The sequence below is a fragment of the Salvia miltiorrhiza genome, chromosome 7 (assembly GCF_028751815.1).
Source record: "Salvia miltiorrhiza cultivar Shanhuang (shh) chromosome 7, IMPLAD_Smil_shh, whole genome shotgun sequence".
NCBI lineage: Eukaryota > Viridiplantae > Streptophyta > Magnoliopsida > Lamiales > Lamiaceae > Salvia > Salvia miltiorrhiza.
This window is the reverse complement of record NC_080393.1, coordinates 54,493,793-54,521,143: the sequence shown is the minus strand read 5'-3', so window position 1 is coordinate 54,521,143 and position 27,351 is coordinate 54,493,793. Positions and strand designations below refer to the sequence as shown.

The 27,351-nt window shown below is 33.9% G+C and overlaps 2 protein-coding genes across 2 annotated transcripts in view; one reads left to right on the top strand and one right to left on the bottom strand.

Annotated features, from left to right (window-relative positions):
• LOC130994894 (uncharacterized) overlaps positions 1-27,351 on the top strand; it is a 1,167,164-nt gene that overhangs the window by 96,466 nt on the left and 1,043,347 nt on the right. The gene's annotated exons all lie outside the window — the stretch shown is intronic.
• LOC130994804 (putative disease resistance protein At1g50180) lies at positions 4,693-13,267 on the bottom strand. Its single transcript, XM_057919869.1, has 3 exons — positions 11,878-13,267; positions 5,053-6,817; positions 4,693-4,964 (listed from the first exon to the last, which is right to left on the bottom strand). The coding sequence occupies exons 1-2, from the start codon at positions 12,890-12,892 to the stop codon at positions 5,064-5,066; spliced, it is 2,769 nt and encodes a 922-aa protein (XP_057775852.1). The 5' UTR covers positions 12,893-13,267; the 3' UTR covers positions 4,693-4,964; positions 5,053-5,063.

Sequence of the window (27,351 nt, the reverse complement as noted above, 5' to 3'; positions counted from 1 at the left end):
GCATAAAAAGAATACTCAAAGAACTTGAATACGCGTGAAATATCCCTTGAAAGGAAAAAGACATAGTTAGAGGCTTGACTAGAACATACTCAGTGTTTGCAGCGGAAAGCATAACTGAGATACATGTATGAAGACATATATCCTTTCTGAGCCTACTTTAAGTTCGACAAAAACTCCACTCAGCAACACTTCATCGCCTATCACAGCTCAACCTGCACAAACATAAACATACGTAGGGCTAAGTACAAGAGTACTTAGTGGGCAGTTGCCAAACTAAAACATAAACTTAACATCATCAACAAACATTAACAAGCATCGCATAAGAGGCATGAGTTTCTTTTGAATCGTACTCACTAAACATTTCCAACTTCATAAATAGCATGAGTGCATTCTTCATCATCAACAATCAATAAACAAGCATCGTGTCGTGGAGAAGGCCTTCCCCAACGAACACGGGCATCGCGTCGTGAGGGGGGCCTCCCTCAGCGGTCACGGCATCGTACTATTGAGGGAGGCCTCCCCCAATAGACGCTAGTATCATACCGTCGAGGGTGGTTTCCCCCAACGGACGCTGGAACACTGGCATACTAGCATCGCGCCGCGAGGGAGGCCTCCCTCAGCGGACACGGGCATCGCGCCGTGAGGAAGGCCCTTCTCAGCGGACACGGCATCGTACTGTTGAGGGAAGCCTCCCCCAACAAACGCAAGCATCATTCACAGGCATAAACTTATTAGCATAAAGCATTCAACCGTAACAAAGCGTAATTCACATGAGGCGTAAATAAGTGTAACAGCATAGCGTAAATCATTTAGCGTAAAGCATCACAAAGCTTAACTCATTTAGGCATAATAAAGCATAAGACTTGCATAGTTCTTTAATAGCATTTTAATTTACGCGTAAGAAATTGCCCACCTGATAGCAAGGTTTTGCTAAGTACTGTGACTCCTCGAGTAGTTCTTACTTTCGCGCTTGACCTTAATCACGAGAATGTAGTCTCAATTAATGAGAAAGTGTAATTGCAATTATGCATGAATCTGGTATGCATGTACTAATCTTCTGAGCGATAATCGGGAATTCTACTATTAATCCTCGTTAATAGATTTAACTAATTCTCGTATAACGCGGTCGAATAGAGTTGTGATTCTTCCTTCCTCCTCGGAATATTCTAGCTGTGAAATAAACCTCGCATTTGTACTCGATCGAAAATAAAGGACTAACTCGGCTTTAATCGAGGTGTGACCTTGTAGAAATTATCGGGCTTTTCGATAGAAACATAATTACTAATGTAACCTCAAATAATTAATCGGCTCAAAAGAGAGTAGCCAATTAATTAAGTAAACCAGTGGCTTTAATGGAATAAACAATGATAGCTCGCTTTAAATCTGAAGTCCAAAACAATAATTAATAAACTGGGCAGCTCATTTACTGAATAAGAATCGGCCCACTCACTAATAAATAATTGGGCTCCATCAAAATAGATACTGCTAGGCTTAACTAAAAAAAAAGTAACTTAAGCCCAAGTGATAATAGTAATTAATGCGGGCTGGAAAGAATAAATCTTAGTCCAATAGACAATTTAATCGGCCCAAATGATGAATTAAACTGGCCCAACGAAATAATAATGGGATTAGAATAATAGCCTATCATAAAATATGCATCAGCCCAACTCCTTAAATAAATCAAGCCCAATAGAATTAATGAGAAGGGCCAATTAAATAAAAGACTGGCCCGGTTCGAATTTAACTGTGAAAGCCCAAGCAATTAAAATCAAGCCCAAACTTAAAAGTCTTTGGCCCAAAACAATTAAAATGTGAGGCCCCAAATAAGAAAAGCCCAAACAAATGAAATAGCATCAAGCCCAACTCTCTCTCTCTCAAACTGTCGGTCCCTCTTTCTCAAGGAGCCGATCCTTCACAAGCCGATCTCTCTCTCTCTCGGCCAAAATCTGGTCGGCTGCGCCTCCTCCGGCCGTTCAGCCGTCATCTGCTCCGGTCAGCTTCGACCGGCGACGCGTCCAACCCCGGCGCCGTTCTCTCTCTGCTCCCTCGGTCCATCCGCAGAACCCAATCGAGCCCTGAATCTAAGGAAGTCATCGCCGCTGTCGCACCTCCATCTGGAATCCGGCGGGCGGCCGTCGTCTGGGAGCGGCGTTGCTCCGGCCTGGAGTCGGTCGGCCTCCCTCGTTTCATCTTTCAACATTTCTGCAACCAAGATTCAAGCTTCCTGTTCAGAAAATTCAGCCCGCCTCTGCTGCCGCTTCTCCGCAATCGGCGAGTGGAGGGGAAAGCTTGCTGCCGGCGGCGATTCTCCCATTCCGACGTTCATGGAAACTCCGTCATCGAGTCGTCTTCTCAAATCAGAGCAGGGCAGCAGCCCGCTCCCTTCTAAAGCTAAGTCAAAAATAATCTCGCCCCGTTTTCTATCGGTTCTTAACGTGAAATAGGCAAGGATAAGGTGTAATCTCTTCTTTGCTTTGCATAAACTCAAATTATGCTCGTTTAAAACTATATATGAACTGTCACTTGCTCATAAAAGCGTAGTTGGGGTGCTTACTAAGTTCAAGATGTTTATTCCTCGTCTATTCTCGTGAAACTACTCATGATCATGCTTGGTATGAATGCGTACTGGAATGGATATTTGAGATTGTGGATTACCTCAAATGTTTGAACTGATTGCTTGCTGTTGGAGGTTGAACGTATTGTACAATAACTGAAACGAATTGAAGGTGCCATTGCTTACACGAATGAAGGAAACTTTGGCAGAAATGGTAGAGTTAAAAATATAAAACTCACCTTGAAGTTGCTTGGCTTAGTTGTTGTACTGTTTGCTATAGCAGATTGGTTTTAATTGGGAGCATAACTGAGATGAACGATGATTCTCGTTTAATGCACGTGAACTAATCAATGGGAAAAGAAAGCATTGAAGCCAAGCCTTACCTTGAGAGCTTCGGCCGAACTGGAACTGATCCTCTGAACTTTTGGATGAAAAATGAGATGAGAGTGAGTATTGTATATTGTTGGGTGTTTGGCATTAATAGGAAGATGAGATAGGGCGGCTGGAAGTAAAAGCTTGAGGGAACATTGCAGCCATTGGAGGCGGCTTGAAGAGATGGGGTGCAGAGGGTGGTCGGCTCTTTCCTCTACATTCCCTACTTTTGAATTTTCTCTCTCTTTGACTAATGTGCCCACACTTGAGTGAAAGGCATTAAGTGGGCCACGTGGAGTCTACAACTTGTGATAAACGATTTTCCCCAAGCTGGGAACTAACTTGTAATCGTGAACTTTAATAAAATACTGGCTTCGATTTTCAATCATCGCGTTTCTGTATCTGTTTGATATCTTTTTCCTTGCCTGCTAACTTGATAAACTGTAATATAACTTAAATTAAATCCGCAGATTTAATCTGCTTTGCAGTCGGAATAATTCCACGACTTCTAGTAGCACTTAATAAAATATAACTGCTTCTGTTTCTCGATTAATAAATAACATGACTTCGCTAAGTCAGTTATAACTTGGAAATACTAATTATTGAATAGCTCAATAATCCTCGTCGCGTTTTTCTCATGCATACAAAAGCATAAAGCTAAAATAATACTTCGTCTCTCATAAAAAAAATCAGGATCATAAACTGGATTCATATATAACTGGCAACTGGATTCTATTTACTGAAAGATGCGATATTAATTATCGCGATACCATATTTAAATAACATAAAAGAGCGGGTCACTACATATAACTATCATATAGTATAATATATTTTAGAGATATAAAATTAACTAATATTTTAATTAAAATAATAGAAAATTTATAACAAAAAAATACCAATATGATTTGGAGTAGATGAAATGAAGACAAACTAAAAAATAAAAAATAAAAAATATTTCTAAAATTAGTAAGTTAATTTTAGTAGAAAAAATATAACTTATTATTTATGAGAATAGTTTTCTTTTACATACAATAAGAATATTAGTAGAAAAATTAACGAAAAAATAAGAAGATTAGCGTTGACATAAATATAAAGAGATTAGTAGAAAAGTTATTATTGCTTGAGAAAGAAAACTATTCTTTTAGCATCTATAGATCAAATATAATTGGTATAAATATTTCAAAAAAAATTAGAATTTTAATGGAATAATTGAAATTATGTGAGAAATTATCATCATATTTCATGTGAGAAATTATCATCATATTTCATGTTATAATGTAATTCATTATTCTTACATCTTTATATATATAACAAGCAAAGTAAATGTCAATAAATTTAATTTGAAGGGTAATTTTGGAATTGGAAAAAAAACTAAAAGTCAAATTTAATATGTTGACCCCACTTTATTTTCGAAAATAAAAAACTGTCATTACAAGTTAACCAAGAAAATAGCAAAGCACTATATAAATATTTTTTTCCTTATTTCATAGATAGAACACGATTGTTTTCATTTTTAAGTAATTTAGTATTATGTCAAATATATAATATATGCATCTTGAACAAAAGATTATGAAATGAACTTTAATTTCATATATAATAAAAAAATATTTAAAATGAGCAAGTTATGATAATATAAAATTATAAAATAGTTTAAATTTAAAAATAGGGTTAATAGCCAGAAAATACACGAAGTTTTACCAAATTTGCATTTTGCACATGACCTATAAAATTAGCTTCAGAATACACGAACTATTGATTTTATTGCAATTTGCACACGGCGAGAACTTCGACTATAATTAAAGTTGACCGGCAATGACGTGGACTATACGGGTGGCATTTTTATTGTAGGTGGCAATACGCGTGGCATTTTAATTGATCTGGCAATACACATGTCATTTTTATTAAAAAAGAAATAAAACAAAAAAACAAAAAATCATCTCCCTCTCAAAAATCACAGCCGCATCCTCTCCTTGCTCAAGCTTCTCCACCACCACCGGAAATGTCAGAATTATTAAGAAAACCATGTTTCTCAAGTACCCTGAAAAAAAAATGGACGATACGAGTTTAGTTAGAATGGATAGTTGAAACAAAAGCATTGATGAAAATGAGATTGGTGCAAGCATTACTTAGATGGAGACTAGTTATCTTGGATGATAACTGAAGGGACATGGCGGACTTTGTGGAAATCCTCTCCTGATGGCAATACCCTCTTCCCCAATTCTGGCATTCCATAGATCTCTAGTTTCCGAAGAGTAGAAATGCCACTCAATCCATTTGGAATCATTTCCAGACTAGAACAATAATGAATCTTTAATTGATAGAGAAGAGACATGGCTCCTGCCTCCACTCTCCACTCCCTCAGCTTTGGTAATTGATATAGACCAAGCCACTTGAGGCGAGGAAAACTATTTGATGGACATGTAATCTTCTCCCCGACAAATGATATCGAGAATAAAGACAAATCTACCAAGCAAGGAAGCTTCCCCAATATCGGCATTGGATCATCCTCAATCTCACATTCACACAGGGATAAAGTGCTAAGTTTTGAGTTCATCATGAAGTCACGCCCGCACGCTGCCAACGCCTTCCCTAACTTAACATTAATCGACAAGATATGAAGATTGGGACATGTGAATGCCTTCTTCAACACTCCCTCATTTGTTGCCAACTCACAACCCCCCATGATATTGACCACACAATACACTAACTTGTCCATGACAGCAATGGCGTCGATGATGACAAACAAGCTTTCGTTGTTGTGTATTTTTGTTGTGAAATTTCGCAGATTCTTCATTCTGTTTATACATTTTAATTCGTGCACTCTACTATCCGACTCCCATAGGGTCTCCAACTCAACCACTCCCTCGTCCAATGTTAATCGGTAACTTTCAATATTTTCCTCATCATAATCGGGAAGATACAAGTGTTTTAGATGTAGCATCTCCTTGAAAACATTTGGAACTTCAACATTTCTCGATGAGTATAAATTGAGGGTATCCATGTATACCAGATTCCTTATGGACGAAGGTAGCTTATCAAATTCACACTTTTCTAAACACAGACGTCTAAGGTGAACAAGATTAGTGATTCCTTTCGGTAACTTTCTTCCTACAAATTTGAATCCCACCATAACTAGATCTCTCAACAATTTGAAATTGTGAAAATCAACCATACTTTGTAGGGGAAACTCAACATCTTTTTTGTGATTGACCATTTGAAGAGACCTTAAGTATTTGCTACTATCTTCTCCAAGCTTGTCATGTTCCAGTTCGACTTCTCTTCTAAAATGGATAACCAAATGCCGTATTTTCATATGAGAGGAAGCTTGTCGTACTAAGGTACTAAGTTTCCCACTTTGATACTCCAAATTTTGCAAACCAAAATCCTCCCTTTTTCCCAATTTTAAACATAGTTCTCTTACCACATCATGAAGTTTGCACGTCTTGTATTTTCCTACACCTGTGAAACTATCCTTAATTTCAAATTGGACGATGGACCTGGAGGCCAACTCAGCCAAGTAGAGCTTTGCGATTTCAATCAATGTTTTGTCCTTGTTTCCAATATTCTCATATGATATCATGCCTTGTGCTATCCACATCCTAAGTAAATCCTTAGGAAATATGGTTTCGTCCTCTTGAAATAAACCCATATAGAGAAAGCAAGGCTTCAAATAATAGGGTAGACTTTCATAGCTTAAATTTAGCACTCCATCAATCTCACTTTCATCTCTATATATGAAGTCTTTGATATACTCATTTACTAACTCCCATTCCTTCATCGAATTTTTCATTCTCAATACCCCACCTAGTAAAGAAATTGCCAACGGCAAATACCCACATTTCTGCACCATTTCTTTTCCAATTTTCTCAAAATTTTCTTCAGATGCAAAATCTGTATTGAATTAACAAATGACAATTAATTGAATACGACTACAACTTTAACTTAAATAGAACATCTCGGCTAATTTGGAATTGATGATGCAACAAAAGAAATTACCGACAAGCAGTGACGGAGGGAGGGGGTCCAGTGGGGGCACTGGGCCCCACTGAAAATTTCAAAATAATTAGTATATATATAGTAATATTTATATTTTTAGTTAAATATAGTTTTAATTCTAAAAAAAATCTCTTCTTTTCCTTAGAACAATCATGAATTCACAATATTTTTTAATATAGGTTTGATGTTATTATTTTTTATTGAAAGGGTGAATTTGAATTTTGAATTATCTATAATGAACGATCATAAATAAAAGAGTAAAATTTGAACTTTAAATGTAAATTTTTTTATGATCACCTTGCAATTTACTTTCCACGCAATTTACCTTTTAAATTATGTTATGGATTGTTTGTTTTAGTTTCTTTATTAATAATATTTTTTAATTATAACTTGATTTTATTATGTGAATTATTAGATATTATAGTTAATATATTTAAGTCATTAATCCTAGTTCATATCAGTTATTAGCTCAAACCATCATATGCTAGTGAATTAGTTTTCATTTCTTTTTTGTATATATGTTATTTGTATTTACATTATTAATGAGAATTTAGTATTTATTTAGTTATGTGAAGTAGTGTGTAATGTGTTAGTGAACGAATCCAATTATTACTTTTATTTTCAGATATCAAGTTATTAATTATTATTAATAATTCTAAATTTTGTTATGTAAGTTATTAGGACATGTTTTGATTAATCTTAGTACCTCACATCGAAAGATATTTTTTTGATTCTACATCGAAAGATATTTATTTTAAATAGTACAATGAAGTTTTTATACTATAATTTTAGAATACGAAATGTATAAAAAATATATATTATGATATAGCAATGTCTAGCTATTAATTTTAAACGATGCATTATACATAAAATAAATTGATAACAAAATAATTTTATTTTTAACTTATATATATATATATATATATATATATATATATATATATATATTATAAATATTATTATAAATTGGGCCCGCCTGAAACAAAATGCTAGCTACGTCACTGCCGGCAAGGAATTAAATCTGTTGGATAACTAATATGTAGACCAGAAATGAAATCCACATTAATTGAACTTGCATTGCATGTAATATTTGTAACTGTTGCAGTTCATTTTCACTATTATGGTGCATATATTCTTTTTATTAACAAAATAATCATATAAAAGACAGCGATAAGAAAGTATGAAAAGATTATGTAAGATTCTCTATTGAATCATAACACATCAGTCAACAAAATTAGTTAGTCATAGTTAGTTATGATGAGGTGGCACAATTCTATTAGGGGCGTTTACTTTGAAGAATTGGAATAGTAAAATTAATCCCTTGTCTACTTTGATAGATTGAAACTTTGTGACATTCTAAAGCCCTTGATTATTTTCATGTACATTTAAGTTAGTTTTGGTTGATTTTTATCCCAGTGAAATGGTGGGATTGGAGATATTCTACTATTGAGGATGAAAAATACTCAATCTTGCATTATATGCATGATCAATAATGCAAAGTAAACTCCCCCTTAGGACAATATTTCGTGGATGGAGGGAGTATATATATGATATATAATATAAATGGTTAACTATGCCAAAACTCAAACTTTGGCCTGTTTTCTAAACTTTCCATGATTTTTTTTTTATCATCATGATGTGTGCATTTTAGTTACCTAGTTTAGTGTGTGTTTGCTATGTTTTATATGATTTTACGTGGTTTATGATCTTTTGGATGTAGGAATTGAGCGGAATTGGAGATGGAACTTGTGGATGGAAGAAGTAGACATTGATCGAATTTTGCATGGAATTAATCGAGCATTGCATGGATTTGGTGAAGATAATGGACTGTGAAGAAGAAGTTTGGAGATTGGGCTTGGAATTAATTGTCTAGAATTTATTTAGCCCAAAGCTCATTTCTATTTTATTTTGATCCTTATTTTATAAAAGGGGCCGATTAAGCCCATTTATGGGGAGGGTTCGGTCACCTAGGCATATTTAATCCCTTAAGATTGTTTTGCATGAGAGAGCCGCAATTTAGATTAGGAATAGCCTAAGTTGACTTTGACGTTTTTTTATTTTCCTAAGGCATTAGACTATTTTTATTATTGCTTAGAGCATCCACAATGGTGGTGTCTTAGAGGGGTGTCTTAGGAGTGGCCCCACCTAAGACACACCCCTCTCCAATGCATTGTGTCTTAGGTGGGTGCTTAGATCCTCATTTCCACAAAATTCATATTTCTACACTTTTATTTTTAAAATTCATATTTTATTAAAATTAAAATTCTACATTACAATAATTTAAAGACATAATTTAAATACAATAATAATAAAAAAAATTACAATAATTTTCTAGGGCTCAATCGGACCAAAACGAGACCAAATGTGCTCCTTCAAGTCCAATTTTAAAATAAAATCCCCAATTCTACACTTTAATTTTAAAATTTCAAATTTTTATTAAAAATAAAATTCCAACATTACAATAAAAAAATATTACATGATTTAAATAATAAAAAAATACATAAAGAAAATATACGATTTTAAAAATTGAAATATTCAATAAGTATTACATTAACTAAAATAAATAGGATTTTAAAAGAAAAAAAAATTGAAACCCTACCGACCCCACCCCACCCCACCCAGCCTTTTTTCCCTTCCTTCTTCCCCAACTTCCCCACCCAGCCGCTCTGCAAATTTCACCATCGCTCTTCAATTTTTTTTTTTTTCACGCGCGTGGCTTCCACGCAAATCAATTTTTCAGCCTTCGCCCCGGGTCCAGCGCTCGACCTCGCCTCGCACCTGGCCGCGTCTCCAGCGCACGCCCGTCTCCTTCGGCGCGGATCGAGGCTCCCTTCGCCCTCCGCGCTGCAGGTGCTCTTAAGCTTGAGATTGATTAGTTGCTTTTGCTTTTTGTTGATTATTGAAGTTGGCGGCTACTTGAAGATTTTGCAGCAGACGATTTATTTGTTTGATTTAATTCTCATAATTAATTTGTTTATTTCGCAATTCAATTTATTTTCTTGTTCTATGTTTGCTTTGATTTATTTGATTGTTCTTATTTTAAGTATGAGTAGCTAATTCTTTAATTCGGCGAGAATAATGAAACTCTAATTTATTAATCTGTGAGACCTAATTGCGCATAAAATTGGTTCCTATTGATTCCGATTAATTCTTAGGGTTTAAAGATAATTCTGATTTTATTTAAGCCTGATCAACTTAGATTAAATTGGATTACAGTCAATTAGCACCTCCAATCCGTAATTGTTGGAATATGGCTGATTAGTGATAAAACTACCATGTTCGTAGTAGGAATTAATTGGTATATTAATTATTACTAGCGTATCTAGGATAATTGATATAAACTGGGTTCCTTCATCTTAATGCTATTAGAATATTAAATCTAGGTCTGGCGTCTCCAGTTAAGTTATATTTTAATAAGGGAAATAAGCAGGTCTGGCGTTTCCAGCTGTTTATCGACACAGTAAATAGGAATTGGGGTACGTCCGTTGCGTTTCACGGTATCCTATAACTGGTTGGTTGATAGGGATTAATTAATTATTGCGTCGATGATCAGAGCTTTGAATTAGTGTGGATTTATTTGAGTCGAATTACCTTTCTATTGATTTTTTTTAGAGTCTTTTATTTGATTTATTGCTTTCTTAGTTTAATTAATAACTTTTCTCAAATTTAAGGCGTGGTGGCATCACAAAAAATATAGGTTTTAGGGAATTGAATGATTTTATCTGCTCTCTGTGGGATCGACCCTGCTTATCACGATACTAATTTATTTTGATAATTCTGCAGAAATTATTTGGTGGTATACGACGTCCACCACATCAATTCCCTGAATTTAAACAATAGTTGAATGTAAACGGTAATTCAATTTGTTCACACTTTTCATTAATCCCCAAATTACACCTGCCATGGCAATTTTTAAGTCACCAGATAAATGACATGGCAATATCGGACGACAAGCAAAACGAACTAAACGACGTCGTGTAGTTGGGGATAAAACGACGTCATTTGAGCCCAAACCTCTCTCTCTCAACTACATCTCACGGCTCTCACATCTCTCTCTTGGACCACCTAAGCCGCCGCCTTCCCAGACTCCGCTCCACTCTCACATACACTACGGTTTGAAGATCAATGTAGAGAAAACTATAACTATGGACGAACACACGCTACATTTTGAAGATAACCGTAGACAAAAGTAAAAAAAAAAAAACACCCTCATACGCTATAGGTGGTAGATCGTAGACTATGCCTATGATAGACTATGCTTTTTTATGTAATCGTAGTCTAGAATCACAAAAAACACATACATACAATACAATGGTGGGCGTAATCTATTATAATAAAGGGTGAAGGTGCAGATGCACCCATGCTCTAGAGATCCCTAGAGCGTATACCTCCCTATTCTCGACCTTGGATCAAATAACCCCCCACATAGTCCAAAAAAATGGTGCAATTGTCCGTTAACTTTAATTTTAAATCCGGTTGAAGTGAGAAAGGTGAGCAACGAAATGCATAGAGAAAAGTGGATTGAACATGATGGATCTCCAGCGCCGCCATCTCCGGCGACAAATCATGCTTCCTCGTCGAAGAACATGATGGGAAATGCATCTGCGTTTCGGGTGCGACGAAGGTTTTTGGAGACGTGGCCGAGAAGGATGATATATATCTCGTGGAACTCTATTCTTGCTGCAAATGCTAGAAACGGAGTGCTTGATCATGCGTTTGTTGTTTTCTATCGGATTCCTAATCCCGACACCATCTCGTACAACGAGCTTATAGGTGGTGTCGCGATGTTTGGAGTGGTGGAAGATGCTGTAACCTTGCTTTCAAGAGTGGGGTATATGCTCTAGGAGCCTCTACTTCAGGGCTTACGAATTAAAAAAAAAAAAAAAATTGATTGTAGTCCTAATGCCTTGTAGAGAAAAGACCAAATTTATAGTAGTGTGCATAGACAAACTGACCTGGAATGTTGGTATGGAGAAATGCTTTCTTCTTGAGTAGTTCCAAAGCCTCACCAATATGTAGAAGCCCATGTTCTATTGCAAATCCAACCTCTGCAACCTTTCGTTCACGCGTGGTGACCAAGATTTTGCTCTGCAAATCCTGAACAAGAAAGGCATGCTTGAAGCCATCCCAATGAGAGGTCTCCCAAAGATCGTCCACAACAATGAGGCATCGTTTCTCTCTTTGTATCTCGCACAGTTGTCCCATCAGCAACGTGTCACCCACGATATTCTCATTAACCTTTTGTGGTCTTAGCTGAGTGAGAATATCCTCCAAAACCGATCGGATCTGGCATTGCTGAGAAATACAAACCCACGCGAAAGACTCAAAGCAACCATTTCTGGTCTCTTTGATGTGGTTGTACACCTTTCTAGCAATGGTGGTCTTGCCCGAACCTCCCATGCCCCATACTGAAATAACTCGATGCTCTTTGTCGTCGACTAGTAGAGATTCAAGCAGCTTCAGCTCCTCCTCCATGCCCACGAAACAGTCATCCATCTCGAAATCGGGGAATGTTTTCCTCAACCAATTTTTGTTGTTGTTGAGGGCCGAGCCTTCCCCGCGATCGATGATGTTATTTATTCCGTAGGCTCGCATGTCTTTGGTGACTCTTCCAAGATGGGATTTGATTTTTGAAATCTCGGAGCCTAGTTGGTGGATCGAGTGATATTCTTCAAGGATGCAAGAATATCTCCGGAGGCCTCGTCGTGATCTCCTCGAGGACACTCGAGCCGCGTGTCTTTCAATGGCGGATTCGGCTCTGTACGCAAGTTCTTTGATCTCCGAGATCCAATTGAAAATGGTTTTGCTTTCATGTCGCCTTCTGTCAGCATCTTCGAGGAAACACTTCATCTCTTTGAGCTGGATCTCGAGCTCCTTCACTCCATCGCCCACGCCGTATAAAAACTTGCCGTCTTCCAACAACAAACTACGCAGGGTTCCTAGAGCAATCGACACCACTGCTTCCGCCATTGCAAACAATTATTTGCTTAGATTAATAATTTCTTTGATAGTTTGATCTAATATGAACGGTGTATCACACACAAAGACCTTAATTGATCTCTTATTTTCGAGGTCATGTTGAATATGCATGGTTCCCGACATAATATTTAATTATTATTGTTATACCCTACTATTAGCTGACTTGCAAAACCAATTTATTGTATACGCGTTTCAGTCTAACTGTCATCCTTCATGCCCACGAAACAGTCATTCATTTCCTCAACCAATTTTGCATTTATTATTTTTATAATTTTATTTATAAAAAATCAATACTAATATAAAAACTGTTTTGTGCACAAAATATTAAATTATATTATTACATATTTAATTATAGGGGCAGTTGTGTAAATTACATACTACTCCTGGATTAATTATCCTATAGATTTTCACTATTTAGAAGAATATATGAAAATACTACAAAAATATATTAATTAATTATAATATCTTAAAATCTATTTGATAAATAAATCTGGATTCTTTTTTGGAACCCTGAAAAAGATTAATATCCTATAGATTTTCACTATTTAACTAGATAAATGAAAATAACAACAACCCACATATAAATAATTAAATAGGGTAGGGTATATATCATGTATACAGTGAATTATACTTTCTTCGTCCACAAAATATTTTCTTAAAGGGGGTGGACACGAGTTCTATGAAAAGCTAGTTGTATATTTGGTGAGTGAAACAGTCCCGCAACTTTAAAAAAGTAATGATAAGTAATAATGGGTTATTAAAGGATTAGTGGCATTGGTTTTAGAAAAAAGGATTGGTGGGCTTAGGAAATTAGGTGCTTTAATTTAATTAATAATGACTCAATTATTTAGCCAAAAAAATAATAATAATGAATCAATTAAAATAAAATGTGGTGGGTACATGAGTGAAAATATGTGTAAATGCATGTGAGGGGAATTGTATAGGTGATAGTTAGCAGGGTTATTATTTTCAAAAATTGACTACGAAGATGTTTCGTGGACGAATGAAAATAGAAAATTAGTAAGATATTTCGTGGATGGAGTGATTTTGATATGCATGTGTTTGAAAAATCAGTATGACCGCTAGATTTCTTAAAAAATACAAAAAAACATTTTGAAATTAATGACTTTTGGGACCTAAGAATTTTATCAATAAATTAATAATTTATTGGATCAAGTTATAATGTCTGAGAACAATAAATTACAATAAATTAATAAATGTGATAATTTATTAATGTATCAATATACTAAATATGTTTTCTTAATTTCAAAAATTATAATTTTAAATCAAGTTATAATGTCCAAAAACAAATAAGAGATAATATTAAAAATCTCTCTCTCCTTTTTAAAAACTAAAAAAATCAAGTAGGCTATCAAGTAACCCCAATGCAGTACTACTTACTTAATGTGGTCCTCCACTATCAAGTAGGCTATCAAGTAAGCCCATTGCGGATGCTCTTAGTTTATAATATTAATGGAACCTATATATTTATAAAGGGGTTCTGTAAAAAAAGTATTACTACTATTTTATTAATATTTTTAGTTGGGACCAGAAATATTTTGGTAATAAAAATTGAAATACCTGGACGATGTCCGGGACTTGGCTCTGTCTCTCCCCAATATCGATGATGTTATTTCTACCAAGATCATATTTGATTTGTGAAATCTCCGAGCCTAGTTGGTGGATCGACTGATATTCTTCAAGCATATAAAAGATCTCGTCGTCTAATTCAATGGCGGATTCAGCTCTGTCTCTGACATACAATTAGCAATGGCTCCCTCACTTGATCGCCAACACCGGATAAAAACCTTGCTTCTTCCAACATCAAATCGCGCAAGGTTTCTAGAGCAATCTACACCACTGCTTCTGCCATTGCAACAATTCGATGCTTAATTAGATTAATTCATTTCTTTGATAGCTAATCTCTTATTTAAAAGCGTACATGTTGAATATTATTCCCAGTCAATTATGACAGATTATTTTATTGTTTTATACACCATTATTCTTGTGTTCATAAATGGAGTATAAAATCAATTTATTTGCTGACTTTCAAAACCATAATACGTCGTTTCAGTCTATCGGTCATCCTTTGCCCACGAAACAGTCATTCATCTATGTTAAGTTTATTTTTTAAGCTCAGTTAGTTAGCAGATTAGTTTGTTTAATTTCTCTGTTAAGCTGAGTCAGCAAACGGAGTATTAGTTAGTTTTGGAGTAGCTAGAACCTTCTTATTTTCTATTTCATTGTATAAAGCCTCGCGTAGCAGATTGTAATATCTTAGTTTTGAAATCAAATGAAAAATCTCAGTCTCTCAAATTCTATTGCTCTACCTCTCATGCTTACTTTACATTCAACAATCTAGAAATCGGGAAAGGTTTTCTTCAACCAATTTTGCATTTACAAACAGGTTTGGACAAAGTATTGATTGACTATTATATCCCTATTACATAGTATTTAATTATAAGGGCAGTTGTGTAAATTACATATTATATATTTAGAAGAATATATATTAATTGCAATATCTTATCTAAAATCTATTCGATGTATAAATTTGGATTCTGTTTTGGAATCCTGAAAAAGATTAATATCCTGTAGATTTTTTCACTACTTAACTAGATAAATAAAATTGTGTAACCCGTCGAAATTCGACGGGAATTATTTGATGTTAAAATTTATAAATAAAAAGTTCACCTCCCTTTCATAATATATTTATAAATGATGAATATTATTCAATAAAATAACTGTTAGCATAACATATGTCTACGTTAACTATCAAACTAGAATGAAAAAGTAAATTAAAGACGACTTTCATCCCTAACATGACTTAGCGAAATGTATATTCGAAAAAAAATATCATACCGGCGACCCGCGGATACCCGTCACCCGCTACCCGTCAGATACCCGCCGAAGCTTGAGAAGTAGGGGTGTTGCTGCTCCTCGACGTCGACATCCTACAATCAACCACCCAACAAATGCAATAAATCACCACAAAACTGTAGCAAATTTTAGAGAAAAATTCAACTTTTTTACACTACTATTTGCCACCCATACCCGCGACCCGCGGATAACCGCCACCCGTCGGATATCCACCAATCCACTACTCGTCGCCCGTCGGATATCCGCCACCCACTACCCATCGAATGCCCGCCGAGGCTTGAGAGGTAGGGGCGCTGCTGCTTCTCGACGTCGACATCCTGTAATCAACTACCTAAAAAATGCAATAAATCACCAATAATAAATTTCACGTAGGCATGTTGATAAATATTTGTACTTGTATATAATATATATACTCATAATAGTCCAATATACTATAAATTATATGAATCCGTTTACATTTACAGATATAATTTATTATAGTAAATTGGCTATTCTTCTAAAAAAATTGAACATTATAAACTTAATATCATTAATAAATAGTATAAATAAAAATATTAAAAATAAAGAAAATTTCACGTAGAATATTTTCATAAATGTTTATAATCAGTTAGAATGTGTATACTCGTGGTTAAATAATATAAATAACAAAAGACTTAAAAGTTGAAAATGTTCCACATAAGTATGTTGATTGATGTTCGGATATATCTATAATGTGTACACAGTCATTCCAAATTTTATTAATTATCTGAACCTATTTAAAATATAAATTGTTACGATACTTATTTATTCGTCTCGGTAAAAATTGAACATTATAAGTAATTATTAATAATAAAATAATATATATATTAAAATTGAAAAAATATGACATGTCCTATTGATCAATGTCTTTTATTTATAGCATTTATCTCAAAATATGACATTTATAGCAAAACTTTTTATTTTGCCAAAATTAAATTAATAAGTATTTTTTATTTATGATTTTTTGAACTTGTGGAATCGCATGAGAAATGAATGTGAAATTCAAATTGTGTTAAGAGAATAGTAAAAAAAAAATTTCATGAACCATTTATTTGGTCAGATTAAATTAAATAAATTATTTATTTGACCAAACTTTATATTGATTTGAAAGAATAAAACATAGTACTTCTGAAGTAGGCAATGATCTTCTTGTAACTCGTATTTGTTTAAGGAAAAGCACGTCTTATAACAGCTTATGTGATGGAAACTCTAAACTGAAATACAGACAACATAATTATGCATGAAGAAAATGTTGAAATCCAATTTCCCATAATAAATTAATAAGAATATGGGAAAAGTTTATACTGAATGAGAGACTTCCATTTTCATCCCATGCTTCATTTCACCAAGAACTGACAACATACACGAAGTTCAAAGAACCCAGCAGTGTTATCAATTTATTTTGATGCAAAACGACAGCATTTTTTGGAATAAGAAAATTAAGCCCAACCCGTCGACACTGCAGAAAGACGAATAACTCCAAAGCTAATGCAAGCTCACCCCAACAATAGCTGGTCATGACTCATGAGTCATAGCCAGCGAGCAGCAACTATTTTCAAAATACCGTACCACGTCGCTCAGAGTCTTCATAAACAACCACATAAATGTGAAATTAAAGTAAGTTTAACCCTAATAACTTAATCTCATACGCCACCGTTTTTCAAAGATATAAACCTTAGACATTGGAATCAATTCAAAGAAAATTAGAACTCATAAACCGGCAAAACAGGGAAGTAAAGCAATCGCTTACTCCCAGCCAAAAATCTAAACCAAAACAGGCAATTAAAGCAATCACATAGAGTTAATTATCAAAATCTAAACCAAAAATCTGAAAAAATATAAATAAAAAGGTGAATCGCAGACAAATAGCCATAGAAGAAGAAGAAGCTTACCGCCGCTGCAAATTGTAAAAACACGACTGTGGTGTTAATAATTCAAGGTAATGAATTTATAGATAAAAATCTAGAGTTTAAGTTTCCTTTGTTAAAATTCTTTCCAAAAATATTTATTTCTAAGCAAAAGATCAAAACTTTACAAAACGATGGGTTTTTTCCTAATATAATTCTTACCATGTATTGCGTGAAAGAGAGGGAGGAGCCGACGATTTCGCCGACCCCAAGGAAAGCGGCGGACTGTTGTTTCTACGCGTGTCAGTCGAGGGAGATGGTGGAGGTGACTGGCGTCGCCGCCGGAAGAGGGAAGCGTCGGAGAAGGTAGAAGAGGCAGATCGCCGGGGGAAGGCAAATGGAGGTGCCATCGGAGTGAAAGGGGCAGATCTCATCGCGGCTCCGGTGGGTCGAATCGCCGGGAGGTCAAATCGCCGTGGGGGAGAGAGGAAAATGGAGGTGGCATCGGAGAAGGTGGAAGGGGGCTGCGGCCGGTGGGCGAATCGCCCCGGTGGGGGTGGTCGGCGAGGAGAAGGGAAGAGAAGAGAAATTGAAGCAACATCGGTGGATGATCAAAAGATTTTACAATGTTTAGAATAATTTAATGTGATGTATAATACTAATTAAATCAATATATAATACGTAATTAAATAATATATATAAAATAATAATTGATGTGGAATTATATTGTCACGTCAGCGATAGAGAATTGAGCTACATGCTCTAGAATTGCAGGGATTTTAAACCTTAAATTTTTAGACACGTCATGTGGAACCTAAATTTAAGGGGAGCGCATGGATCGCTAATCGTATTATATATTTGATAACAATTAACCTATTATATAAATAAATAGGATACATATCATGTATACACTAAATTATACTCTCTCCACCAACAAAATATCTTCTTAAGAGGAGTGGACATAAATTCTATAAAAAAGCTAGCTATATATTTTGTGAGTAAACAAGGAGTGGACGTGAATTCTATAAAAAGCTAGCTATATATTTGGTAAGTAATAATTGGGTTATTAAGGATTAGTGGGATTAGGGATTAGGTGCTTTAATTTAGTTAATAATGACTCAATTAAAATAAAAAGTGGTGGATACATTAGTGACAATATACGATGGAATTTTTCCATTACTTCGGATCTCTTACAATCGCCCCACGTATTAACAAAAGCATTGTATATTTGTATCAGGTTGAATCTCCTAGCACTCTAGAGTGCATTTTTCTATTGTTTGTCTTGGTACAAGCAATGGAGCTGGAGGGTACAACCTCAATGTCTCCTTAATCACCGCTTTCAAATAGATAAGTTTGGGAAAATCAGCTTCATATATCTAATTTACCCTTTTCATCTATCAAATTTCTGATTTCTGCTTGTACTTTTTCATCACGTTGGACGCTTTCATTAGTGCCGTCATCGTCCAAATGATTGAGACAGTCGTCGTATCAGTTACAGGAATTAATAAAAATATTCTACAAAAAAAATGAGTATTAATGCTTTAAATATAAAATTAATCTGTCGTTGAGTCATCATTGTAGCTAATTGAAAAGAGTTTCAAGTAACATAATGGGACATTTGCAAAAATGCCCACATCCTTATAAAAACTTGTAAAATTGCCCACTTTCATAAACAAAAGTGGGCAATTTTACAAGTTTTTATAAGAAGGGGGCATTTTTCCCTATTAACACTAACATAATTGTGTATTTGATAAGTAGAAAAAGTCCTCCACTACTTAAAAAAAATTAAGTTGAGATAGTTAATAGGTTAAATATGTGAGAAATTTAAAAGTGATGATTAGTGAGATTATTTTCCTTGACTATATTTAATTTTTCGACATCATCATATTATGTGATTTTTTTATTTTTTTTTTAGGGATATTATGTGATTTTTTTCAAATGTATTAAATTTGCATAAACTAAGTTAATCAGATTGGGCTTTTGAATTTGATTTTATAACATGAAATTGAAGTGTTGTTGAGCCTGGTAATTTTTTGGGCCGAATTTATGTTTGTTGGATCTTTTAAGAAAAGGGTCCATTTTAGAGAGAGAGAAAAAGAGAGAGAGAAATTGGGCTGGACTCATCTTTGCAATTGGGCTGATGAACGAAAGTATGAATAATTCTATTTATAGCATCTATTTTATTTAGTATCGTTCATTTTTAGAATACTACTCCCTCTGTCCACGAAAAAGTGCCCTACTTACCCCTTTTTTTTGTCCACGAAAAAGTGCCCTGTTTACCTTTTTGTACATTCATGCCCTTTACTTTTCAATTTATTTACAACTTATGTCATTAATAAATCCACACTTTTATTTAATCTATGCAATTAACCCACACAATTAACTCACTAATTAAAACTACGAAACCAACTCCCCCACGCCTAATCAATCCCATTTATTTATTTATTTTCTTAATTTTCAGTTTATTTATTTATTTATTTTCTGAATTTCAAGTTTATTTATTTATTTATTTTTGAATTTTTAGTTTATTTATTTATTTATTTATTTATTTATTTCCAGTTTATTTATTTATTTTCTTAATTTTCAGTTTATTTATTTATTTATTTATTTATTTCCAGTTTATTTATTTTCCATTTTATCTATATATTTATTTTCTGAATTTTCAGTTTATTTATTTATTTATTTTCTCAATTTCAAGTTTATTTATTTATTTATTTTCTGAATTTTCAGTTTATTTATTTATTTATTTTCTGAATTTTCAGTTTATTTATTTATTTATTTTCTGAATTTCAAGTTTATTTATTTTTGAATTTTCAGTTTATTTATTTATTTATTTATTTTCGAATTTCCAGTTTATTTATTTTCCAGTTTATTTATTTATTTTTTTCTGAATTTTCAGTTAATTTATTTCCAGTTTATTTATTTATTTATTTCCATTTTATTTATTTATTTTCTGAATTTCAAGTTTAGTTATTTATTTATTTTTGAATTTTCAGTTTATTTATTTTCCAGTTTATTTACTTATTTATTTATTTATTTCCAGTTTATTTATTTATTTTCTCAATTTTCAGTTTATTTATTTATTTATTTTCAAATTTTCAATTTATTTATTTTCTGAAAATTTTATTTCCAATTTATTTATTTTCTGAATTTCAAGTTCATTTATTTATTGAATCGACACTTTTGTTTAATGTTTTCTCATTTAAATGCTTTCATTTAATTCACCTAATAAAATAATGCCAAATAGTTAGTGCAAGATTAGTAAAAGTAACCACAATACATTAGCACTACCCTTTTAGTCTTTTACACCACCTTTACACCACCTTTTTCAGCTTTCTTAAAACCCGTGCCAGCACCCAAATGGGGCACTTTTTCGTGGGCGGAGGGAGTATATTTTTACAGAAGTATATTTGGGGCATTTTCGTTAATCTTTTGGACCTTAAATCTGATTCCAGTGCTCAAATATGTCATTATTATTTTGAGCGCTGATGATAATGGTGAAGGTACGTTGAATTGGAAAGTTGAGTCTCTTGTCTATAATGTTCGCTCTCTCTCTTGTTTTTTTTTTTTTTTTTGCCTGTTTAAAATTAATAGATTGATTTGAACATGTGAATCATTACAAACAATTAATTGAATTCAAACAAAACACGAATTCGAATTCAATTCCCTATATGTCGGCCGGAAAAGAGTCCAACTAAAGCAGCTTCAAATCATTCAACAATATCTTCGACATAAGCCAATTTTTCTTGCTTAATCGTTAGTAAATCAATCTCCTCCAACAATTCTATTCATAGCACCTATTTTACTTATTTCGATAACATAACCTGATTATAAGTACTTATTGAAAAAACTTTGAATTTATAAAATTTGACTTGCCGTATTATAACCATACCCTGCCGTGGATTCTCAATACATACTTCACTTATTTAAGTTGATACATTTCAATTTTATACAGATGAGCTTGAACTAAATTCTAATTTTGCATATTAACAGTGGCGGAGAGAGAAAGAAATTGGGCTGGGCTCATCTTTGCAATTGGGCTAATAAATGAAAGTACGAATAATTCTATTTACATAACCTATTTTATTTAGTATAGTTCATTTTTAAAATATATGCTTGCAGAGGTATAGTTGGAGCATTTTTGTTAATCTTTTGGACCTTAAATTTGATTCCGGTGCTCAAATATATCATTATTTTTCTAAGCTTAGTACAGCATAATATTTATTTTATTTTATAATAAATATTATTAAATCAGTCAAATTATTGGGGAATCACAGATGATATCGGACATATATTGACAGAGAATTTCATCATATTATTTTGGCATGCATGCATATGTCTCTTTTTACAATGCCAATCTTGATTTTTCAATACTTATTTCGCAAACATAATTATGAGGAGTTGAACATAACCTAATAAGTACTTACTGAAAAAACTTATAATTTATAAAATTTAATTTGCCGTATTATATATAATCATCCGCTGTGGATTCTCAATACATATTCCACTTATTTAAGTTGATACATTTCAATTTATACAGTTGAACTTCAAGGAGTCGTTAATTGGTCGCTTCAGTTAATAAGTAATCACAATTGCATTAATTTGTCACTTCAGTTAGCCACGATTCACCGAAAACTAACCATTGTATGAAGACGAAGACCTCCTCAAATTAGTTATAACTAACTAGATCTGAACCTCCACCAACGACCAAGATTAAAATATCCAACTTATACTTATTTGCAAAATAAACCCCTCGTGTTTTCAAGTTTGAAATTATGCAAGAGTTTTGAAACTACATAATCAAACACCAACCTACTCATCAAACATGCTTCATTCAATAAATTGTTGTTGATTTATGGAATACAAACTACATCAGATTTCGCTTAAGTTTAGCGGTGGTTTACGTGGTGACATCAGATTTTGGAGGTTCGATGAAAAGGGAAAGTATAGTGTTAAATCTGGATACTTGGGGGGCGTGGGTTACTATAGTCCTCATCCGCACTCGACCTCTACTTCTTCGAGGGAGTGTTGGCAGCAGGTGTGGGGACGAAGTATCCCTCCGAAAATAAAGATTTTTATATGGAAGCTCTTGCATGACTGGATTGCAGCAGATTGTAATCTCCGACGACATCATATTCCTACTTTGGGGCTCTGTTCTTGGTGTAAAGAAAATTGGGGGAGCACCTCCCATTGTCTGTTTTTCTGTAAGGAGGTTCGACAGGGGTGGAAGGCGAGCCCTTGGTGGCCGACGCTGATTGCCAGCCGGGATTTCTCAACCTGGGACATTTTCTTCAGAGTGGCTGCGCAAGGAGATGAGGAGGATGTCGACCTCTTCTGTGTTTGCCTATGGTGGATGTGGTGTCGGCTGTGTGAGGTGAAACATGGCGAGGTGGTCAAACCCAGGGAGATACGCAGTGGTTCGGAAAATATGTTGGCTGATTGCTCTAGGTACCTTGCGTATTTTAAAGAGGCGAGAAGCTTGTGTGCTGTGGAGGGGCGCATCTTACCCCGGGAAGGAGATAAGCGATGGGTTCCTCCAAAGAAGTCGTTCTTGAGGGTGGATGTTGATGTTGCGAGACGTGACGGAGGAGGGGGCGGATGTGTCGGTATTGTTGCTAGGAACTAGAAGGGTGAACAATTCTTGCGGCTGCACAGAAGATTGGCCACACCGCCACCTCTCTTATGAGCGAGCTTCAAGCCTTGCTTTTGGGGGTTGGACTTTGCTTGCAACGAGACTTGGGTCCGATTATGATGTACTCAGATTCACTCCTTGCTATTCACGTTGCTCATGATGACAGGAGCAGTTCGGAGTCCCTTTGTGAAGACTTGCAGATGGCGTTTTCTCATGCGCGGAAACATTGTGTGATAGAGTTCTGTCATGTCAAGAGAGAGGCTAACGTCTTTGGCTAAGTTTGCTATTTCTTGTAATAAGGACATGATCTGGGATTCAACCTTTCCGGGTTGGCTTCTTGACTTGGCCCGCAAAGATTTATGTTAATAAGATCTTTGGCCTTCAAAAAAAAAAAAAAAAACTACATACTCCCTCCGTCCCTCAAAATTATGCATATTTTTTCTTTTTGGTACGTTCCCCAAAATTATGCAACCCTATTTTTTGACACTACCCCACATATAAGTCTTACAATTTTACCATTTTAACTTACGTTATTTACTTATAATCTACTTAACAATACTCTCAATGTGGGATCATTTCTCCACTATCATTACTATAAACAACTTTTTATTAAAACCCGTAACGGAGTCAACCATGTATAATTTTGGGGGACGAGGGGAGTATGACTTAACATGGTCAATTCTAACAGTTACCAAACATAGAAATGCATGGACAACGATGTACGCTGTTGAAAATAAAAAAGATCACAGCATTTAACTCTAACAACAATAACAAATGTATTCAAACCTCAAAATAGAACATTCATTTGTCGATTTTGAGCACAAACTTTCTTAACAATCTGGTGGTCGTCGTTTTCCACCAAATAATTCCTGCAATAGCTAGGAATTAGTATAGTTAGTAGCAAGCAGGGTCGAACCACAGGGAACGGATAATCGCAATCAATTTCCTAAAGATCTAAAATCGGTGTAGCCACCACGCCTTAAATTGAAGAGAAATAATTATAAACTAAGAAAATAAACAAAGCACGAAAATATTCTAGAAAACAATAAATGAAAGGTAACTCGACTCGAATAAATCCATATCAATTTAATACTCTGTTCACCGACTCAAAGATGAATTAATCTCTATCAACCAATCAGTTATAGGATACCGTGAACGCAACGGACGTACCTCAATTCCTACTTACTGTGTCGATAAACAGCTGGAGACGCCAGACCTGCTTATTTCCCTTATTAGAATATAACCTAGCTGGAAACGCCAGACCTAAATTTAATATTCTAATAGCATTAAGATGAAGGAACCTGATTTAGATCAATTATCCTAGATACGCTAGTAATAATTAATCCACCAATTTATTCCTACTACGAACACGATAGCTTTATCACTAATCAGCCATATTCCAACAATTACGGATTGGAGGTGCTAATTGACTGTAACTCAATTAAACCTAAGTTGGCCAGACTTAAATAAAATCATAATTATCTTTAAACCCTAAGAATAAATCGAATTCAATAGGAATCAATAATAGGCTCAATTAGGTCTCACAGATTATTAAATCATTACTTCATTATTCCCGCCAAATTAAGAAATTAGCTACTCATAATTAAACTAGAAACAATTAAATAAATTAAAGCAAACATAAAAGAGATAAATAAAATTAGAATTAAAATATAAAAGTCACCACTTGAATCACAAAAGAAACTTGTCTGCCAAAGGTTGAAGTTCTCGCCGCCAATCACCAAAAAAAAGCAAGAAATTAAACCTAATCTCTAAGTAGTAAAAGGTAATTCTATTCATAGCCTCTCTTTTACTCTGTATAGCCCCCATATAAAATAATAATAATAAATAATTATAAATTTACTATTTCACCCTTTAATTTATAGCCCTAAATTAAATGATATAACAATCAAGGCAAATTACCCTTCACCATTAATTCATACGCATTCTCATTACTTTCACATAAATTCTTCTTGTAAAATTCATTTGTTGTTTGATCTTCTCTTAGAATTTCATTTCATTTCTCATCAAGATTGAAAGTTTTTTATTTTGGGTGCTAAATTATTGAAAATGGTGCTGAGTTTTGCAATTGCCACGTTTCATGCCCATGGAATAATAAATATCACAAAAAGAAAGGAAAGACAAACAGTAGAAGCTTCTGAATCCCTCTCGGACCTCCATTGCAAGATCTATGATTTATCTCTCATCTTCTCTTCTCTCTCTATTATTTTTAGTGCTTCAGCATTTTTTCTGTAGAGAAAATTTAGATTTTGTCTTCTCTTCGTTACACTCTTAGATCTTGCGGTCTACTCGTTGTTGATTCAGTTTTTTCAAAACCTGCGTTACTCTCGATTTTACTTTTTTAACACAAATTCTTGAAAGAATCTGGGTTGTTTGATGTTAGGGACGACAGAGGCTTTGTTGAAAAATTGAATGAATAAAACTTATATTGCTTGGGGCAATGAATTAGTATAAAATATTTATTTTGGAGGCTATACATTATAGGATAAATTAGTAAATTTATAATTATTTATTATTATTATTATTTTATATAGGAGGCTATATGGAGTAAAATGGGAGCTATGAATAGAATTATCCGTAGTAAAAACGTGTCTTGCAACTTAAACTAAGTCCTATATATCTACTAATTAAAAGTGGCGCCCCTTAACCAAAAGCAAAACAAATATATATGGGAATTAAATCCCTAAGTGCCACCCAATTACCCCAATATGGGCTTTCCGCCTTTGATCAAAATAAAACCTCAAAAATTAATTAAACAAGAATTTTGGGCTAAATTAAATCTAGCATAATTAATCCAAGCCCAATCTCTTATCTTCTCCATCAACCTCTTCGCCTCCCCTTCACGCCCTTCGTGGTAGAGGGAGTCAAGCATCATGTCATAGATTTCTGCATTTGGATTACGATGTTCGAAGGGAGATGGTTGAAGAATCTTATAGCATCATCAAGTCTTTCGCCCTTGCACAAGCCGTTGATTAGAACACCATAAAATTTATTAATGTCTTAACTTTCTAGTCTTTAATTGTAAAAACAAAAAAAAATCTTATTTTTTATTCCATACAATATAAATGTGTTTATATCAAATAAGAGTACGAATTTTAATATTTTAACGTATAGTTTATGAATTATATGTTCCAAAAATAAGTGGAAGAATTAAAATACTTGTCAGCATCATTTTCATTCCTAATAAAGATGTCATGCTCAGGGGCGGAGCCAGGATTTTTTTTTGGGGGGGGGGGCTGAATTGTTACTACCGCCCCCGAAAATTTTTTTTGGGGGCATTCAATACATTTTAGACATTTTTTACTAAAATACAAATATAATCATAATAATAACAACATTTTTATAGATAATATAGTTCAAAACATTTACTAAATTTTTTTTTTGGAGCATTCAATACATTTTAGACATTTTTTACTAAAATACAAATATAATAATAATAATAATAACAACATTTTCATAGATAATATAGTTCAAAACATTTACTAAAAAATTTTTTGGGGGCATTCAATACATTTAGACATTTTTTACTAAAATACAAATATAATAATAATAATAACAACATTTTCATTGATAATATAGTTCAACATTTACTAAAAAAATTTTGGGGGCATTCAATACATTTTAGACATTTTTTTACTAAAATACAAATATAATAATAATAATAACAACATTTTTAGACATATTATAAAAAAAAAAATTTTTTTTTTTTTCAAAATTTGGGGGGGGGGCTCTAGCCCCCCCTAGCCCCCCTGGCTCCGCCCCTGGTCATGCTCCATAAATTTTTTCAACAAGAATGTGGGTACTTAATTTTACATGTTTTTATAACAATTATTAATCTCAACATATGTTTTATCAAAATTGAATAGTTAAGCAAACGTATCAAACCTCATGAAACTTAAGCAAACTATACCGAAGATCTCCCAGGAGGTTTGGTAAAAGTTTCACAAGGAAATTCAATCACAAGACTTACATTTTTAGAAAGATGAGTCTAGTTTCTTTGGATAAAAATGGTAACCAAAATTTGTCATGATCTTTAATTTGATATGCAGATTAAATTT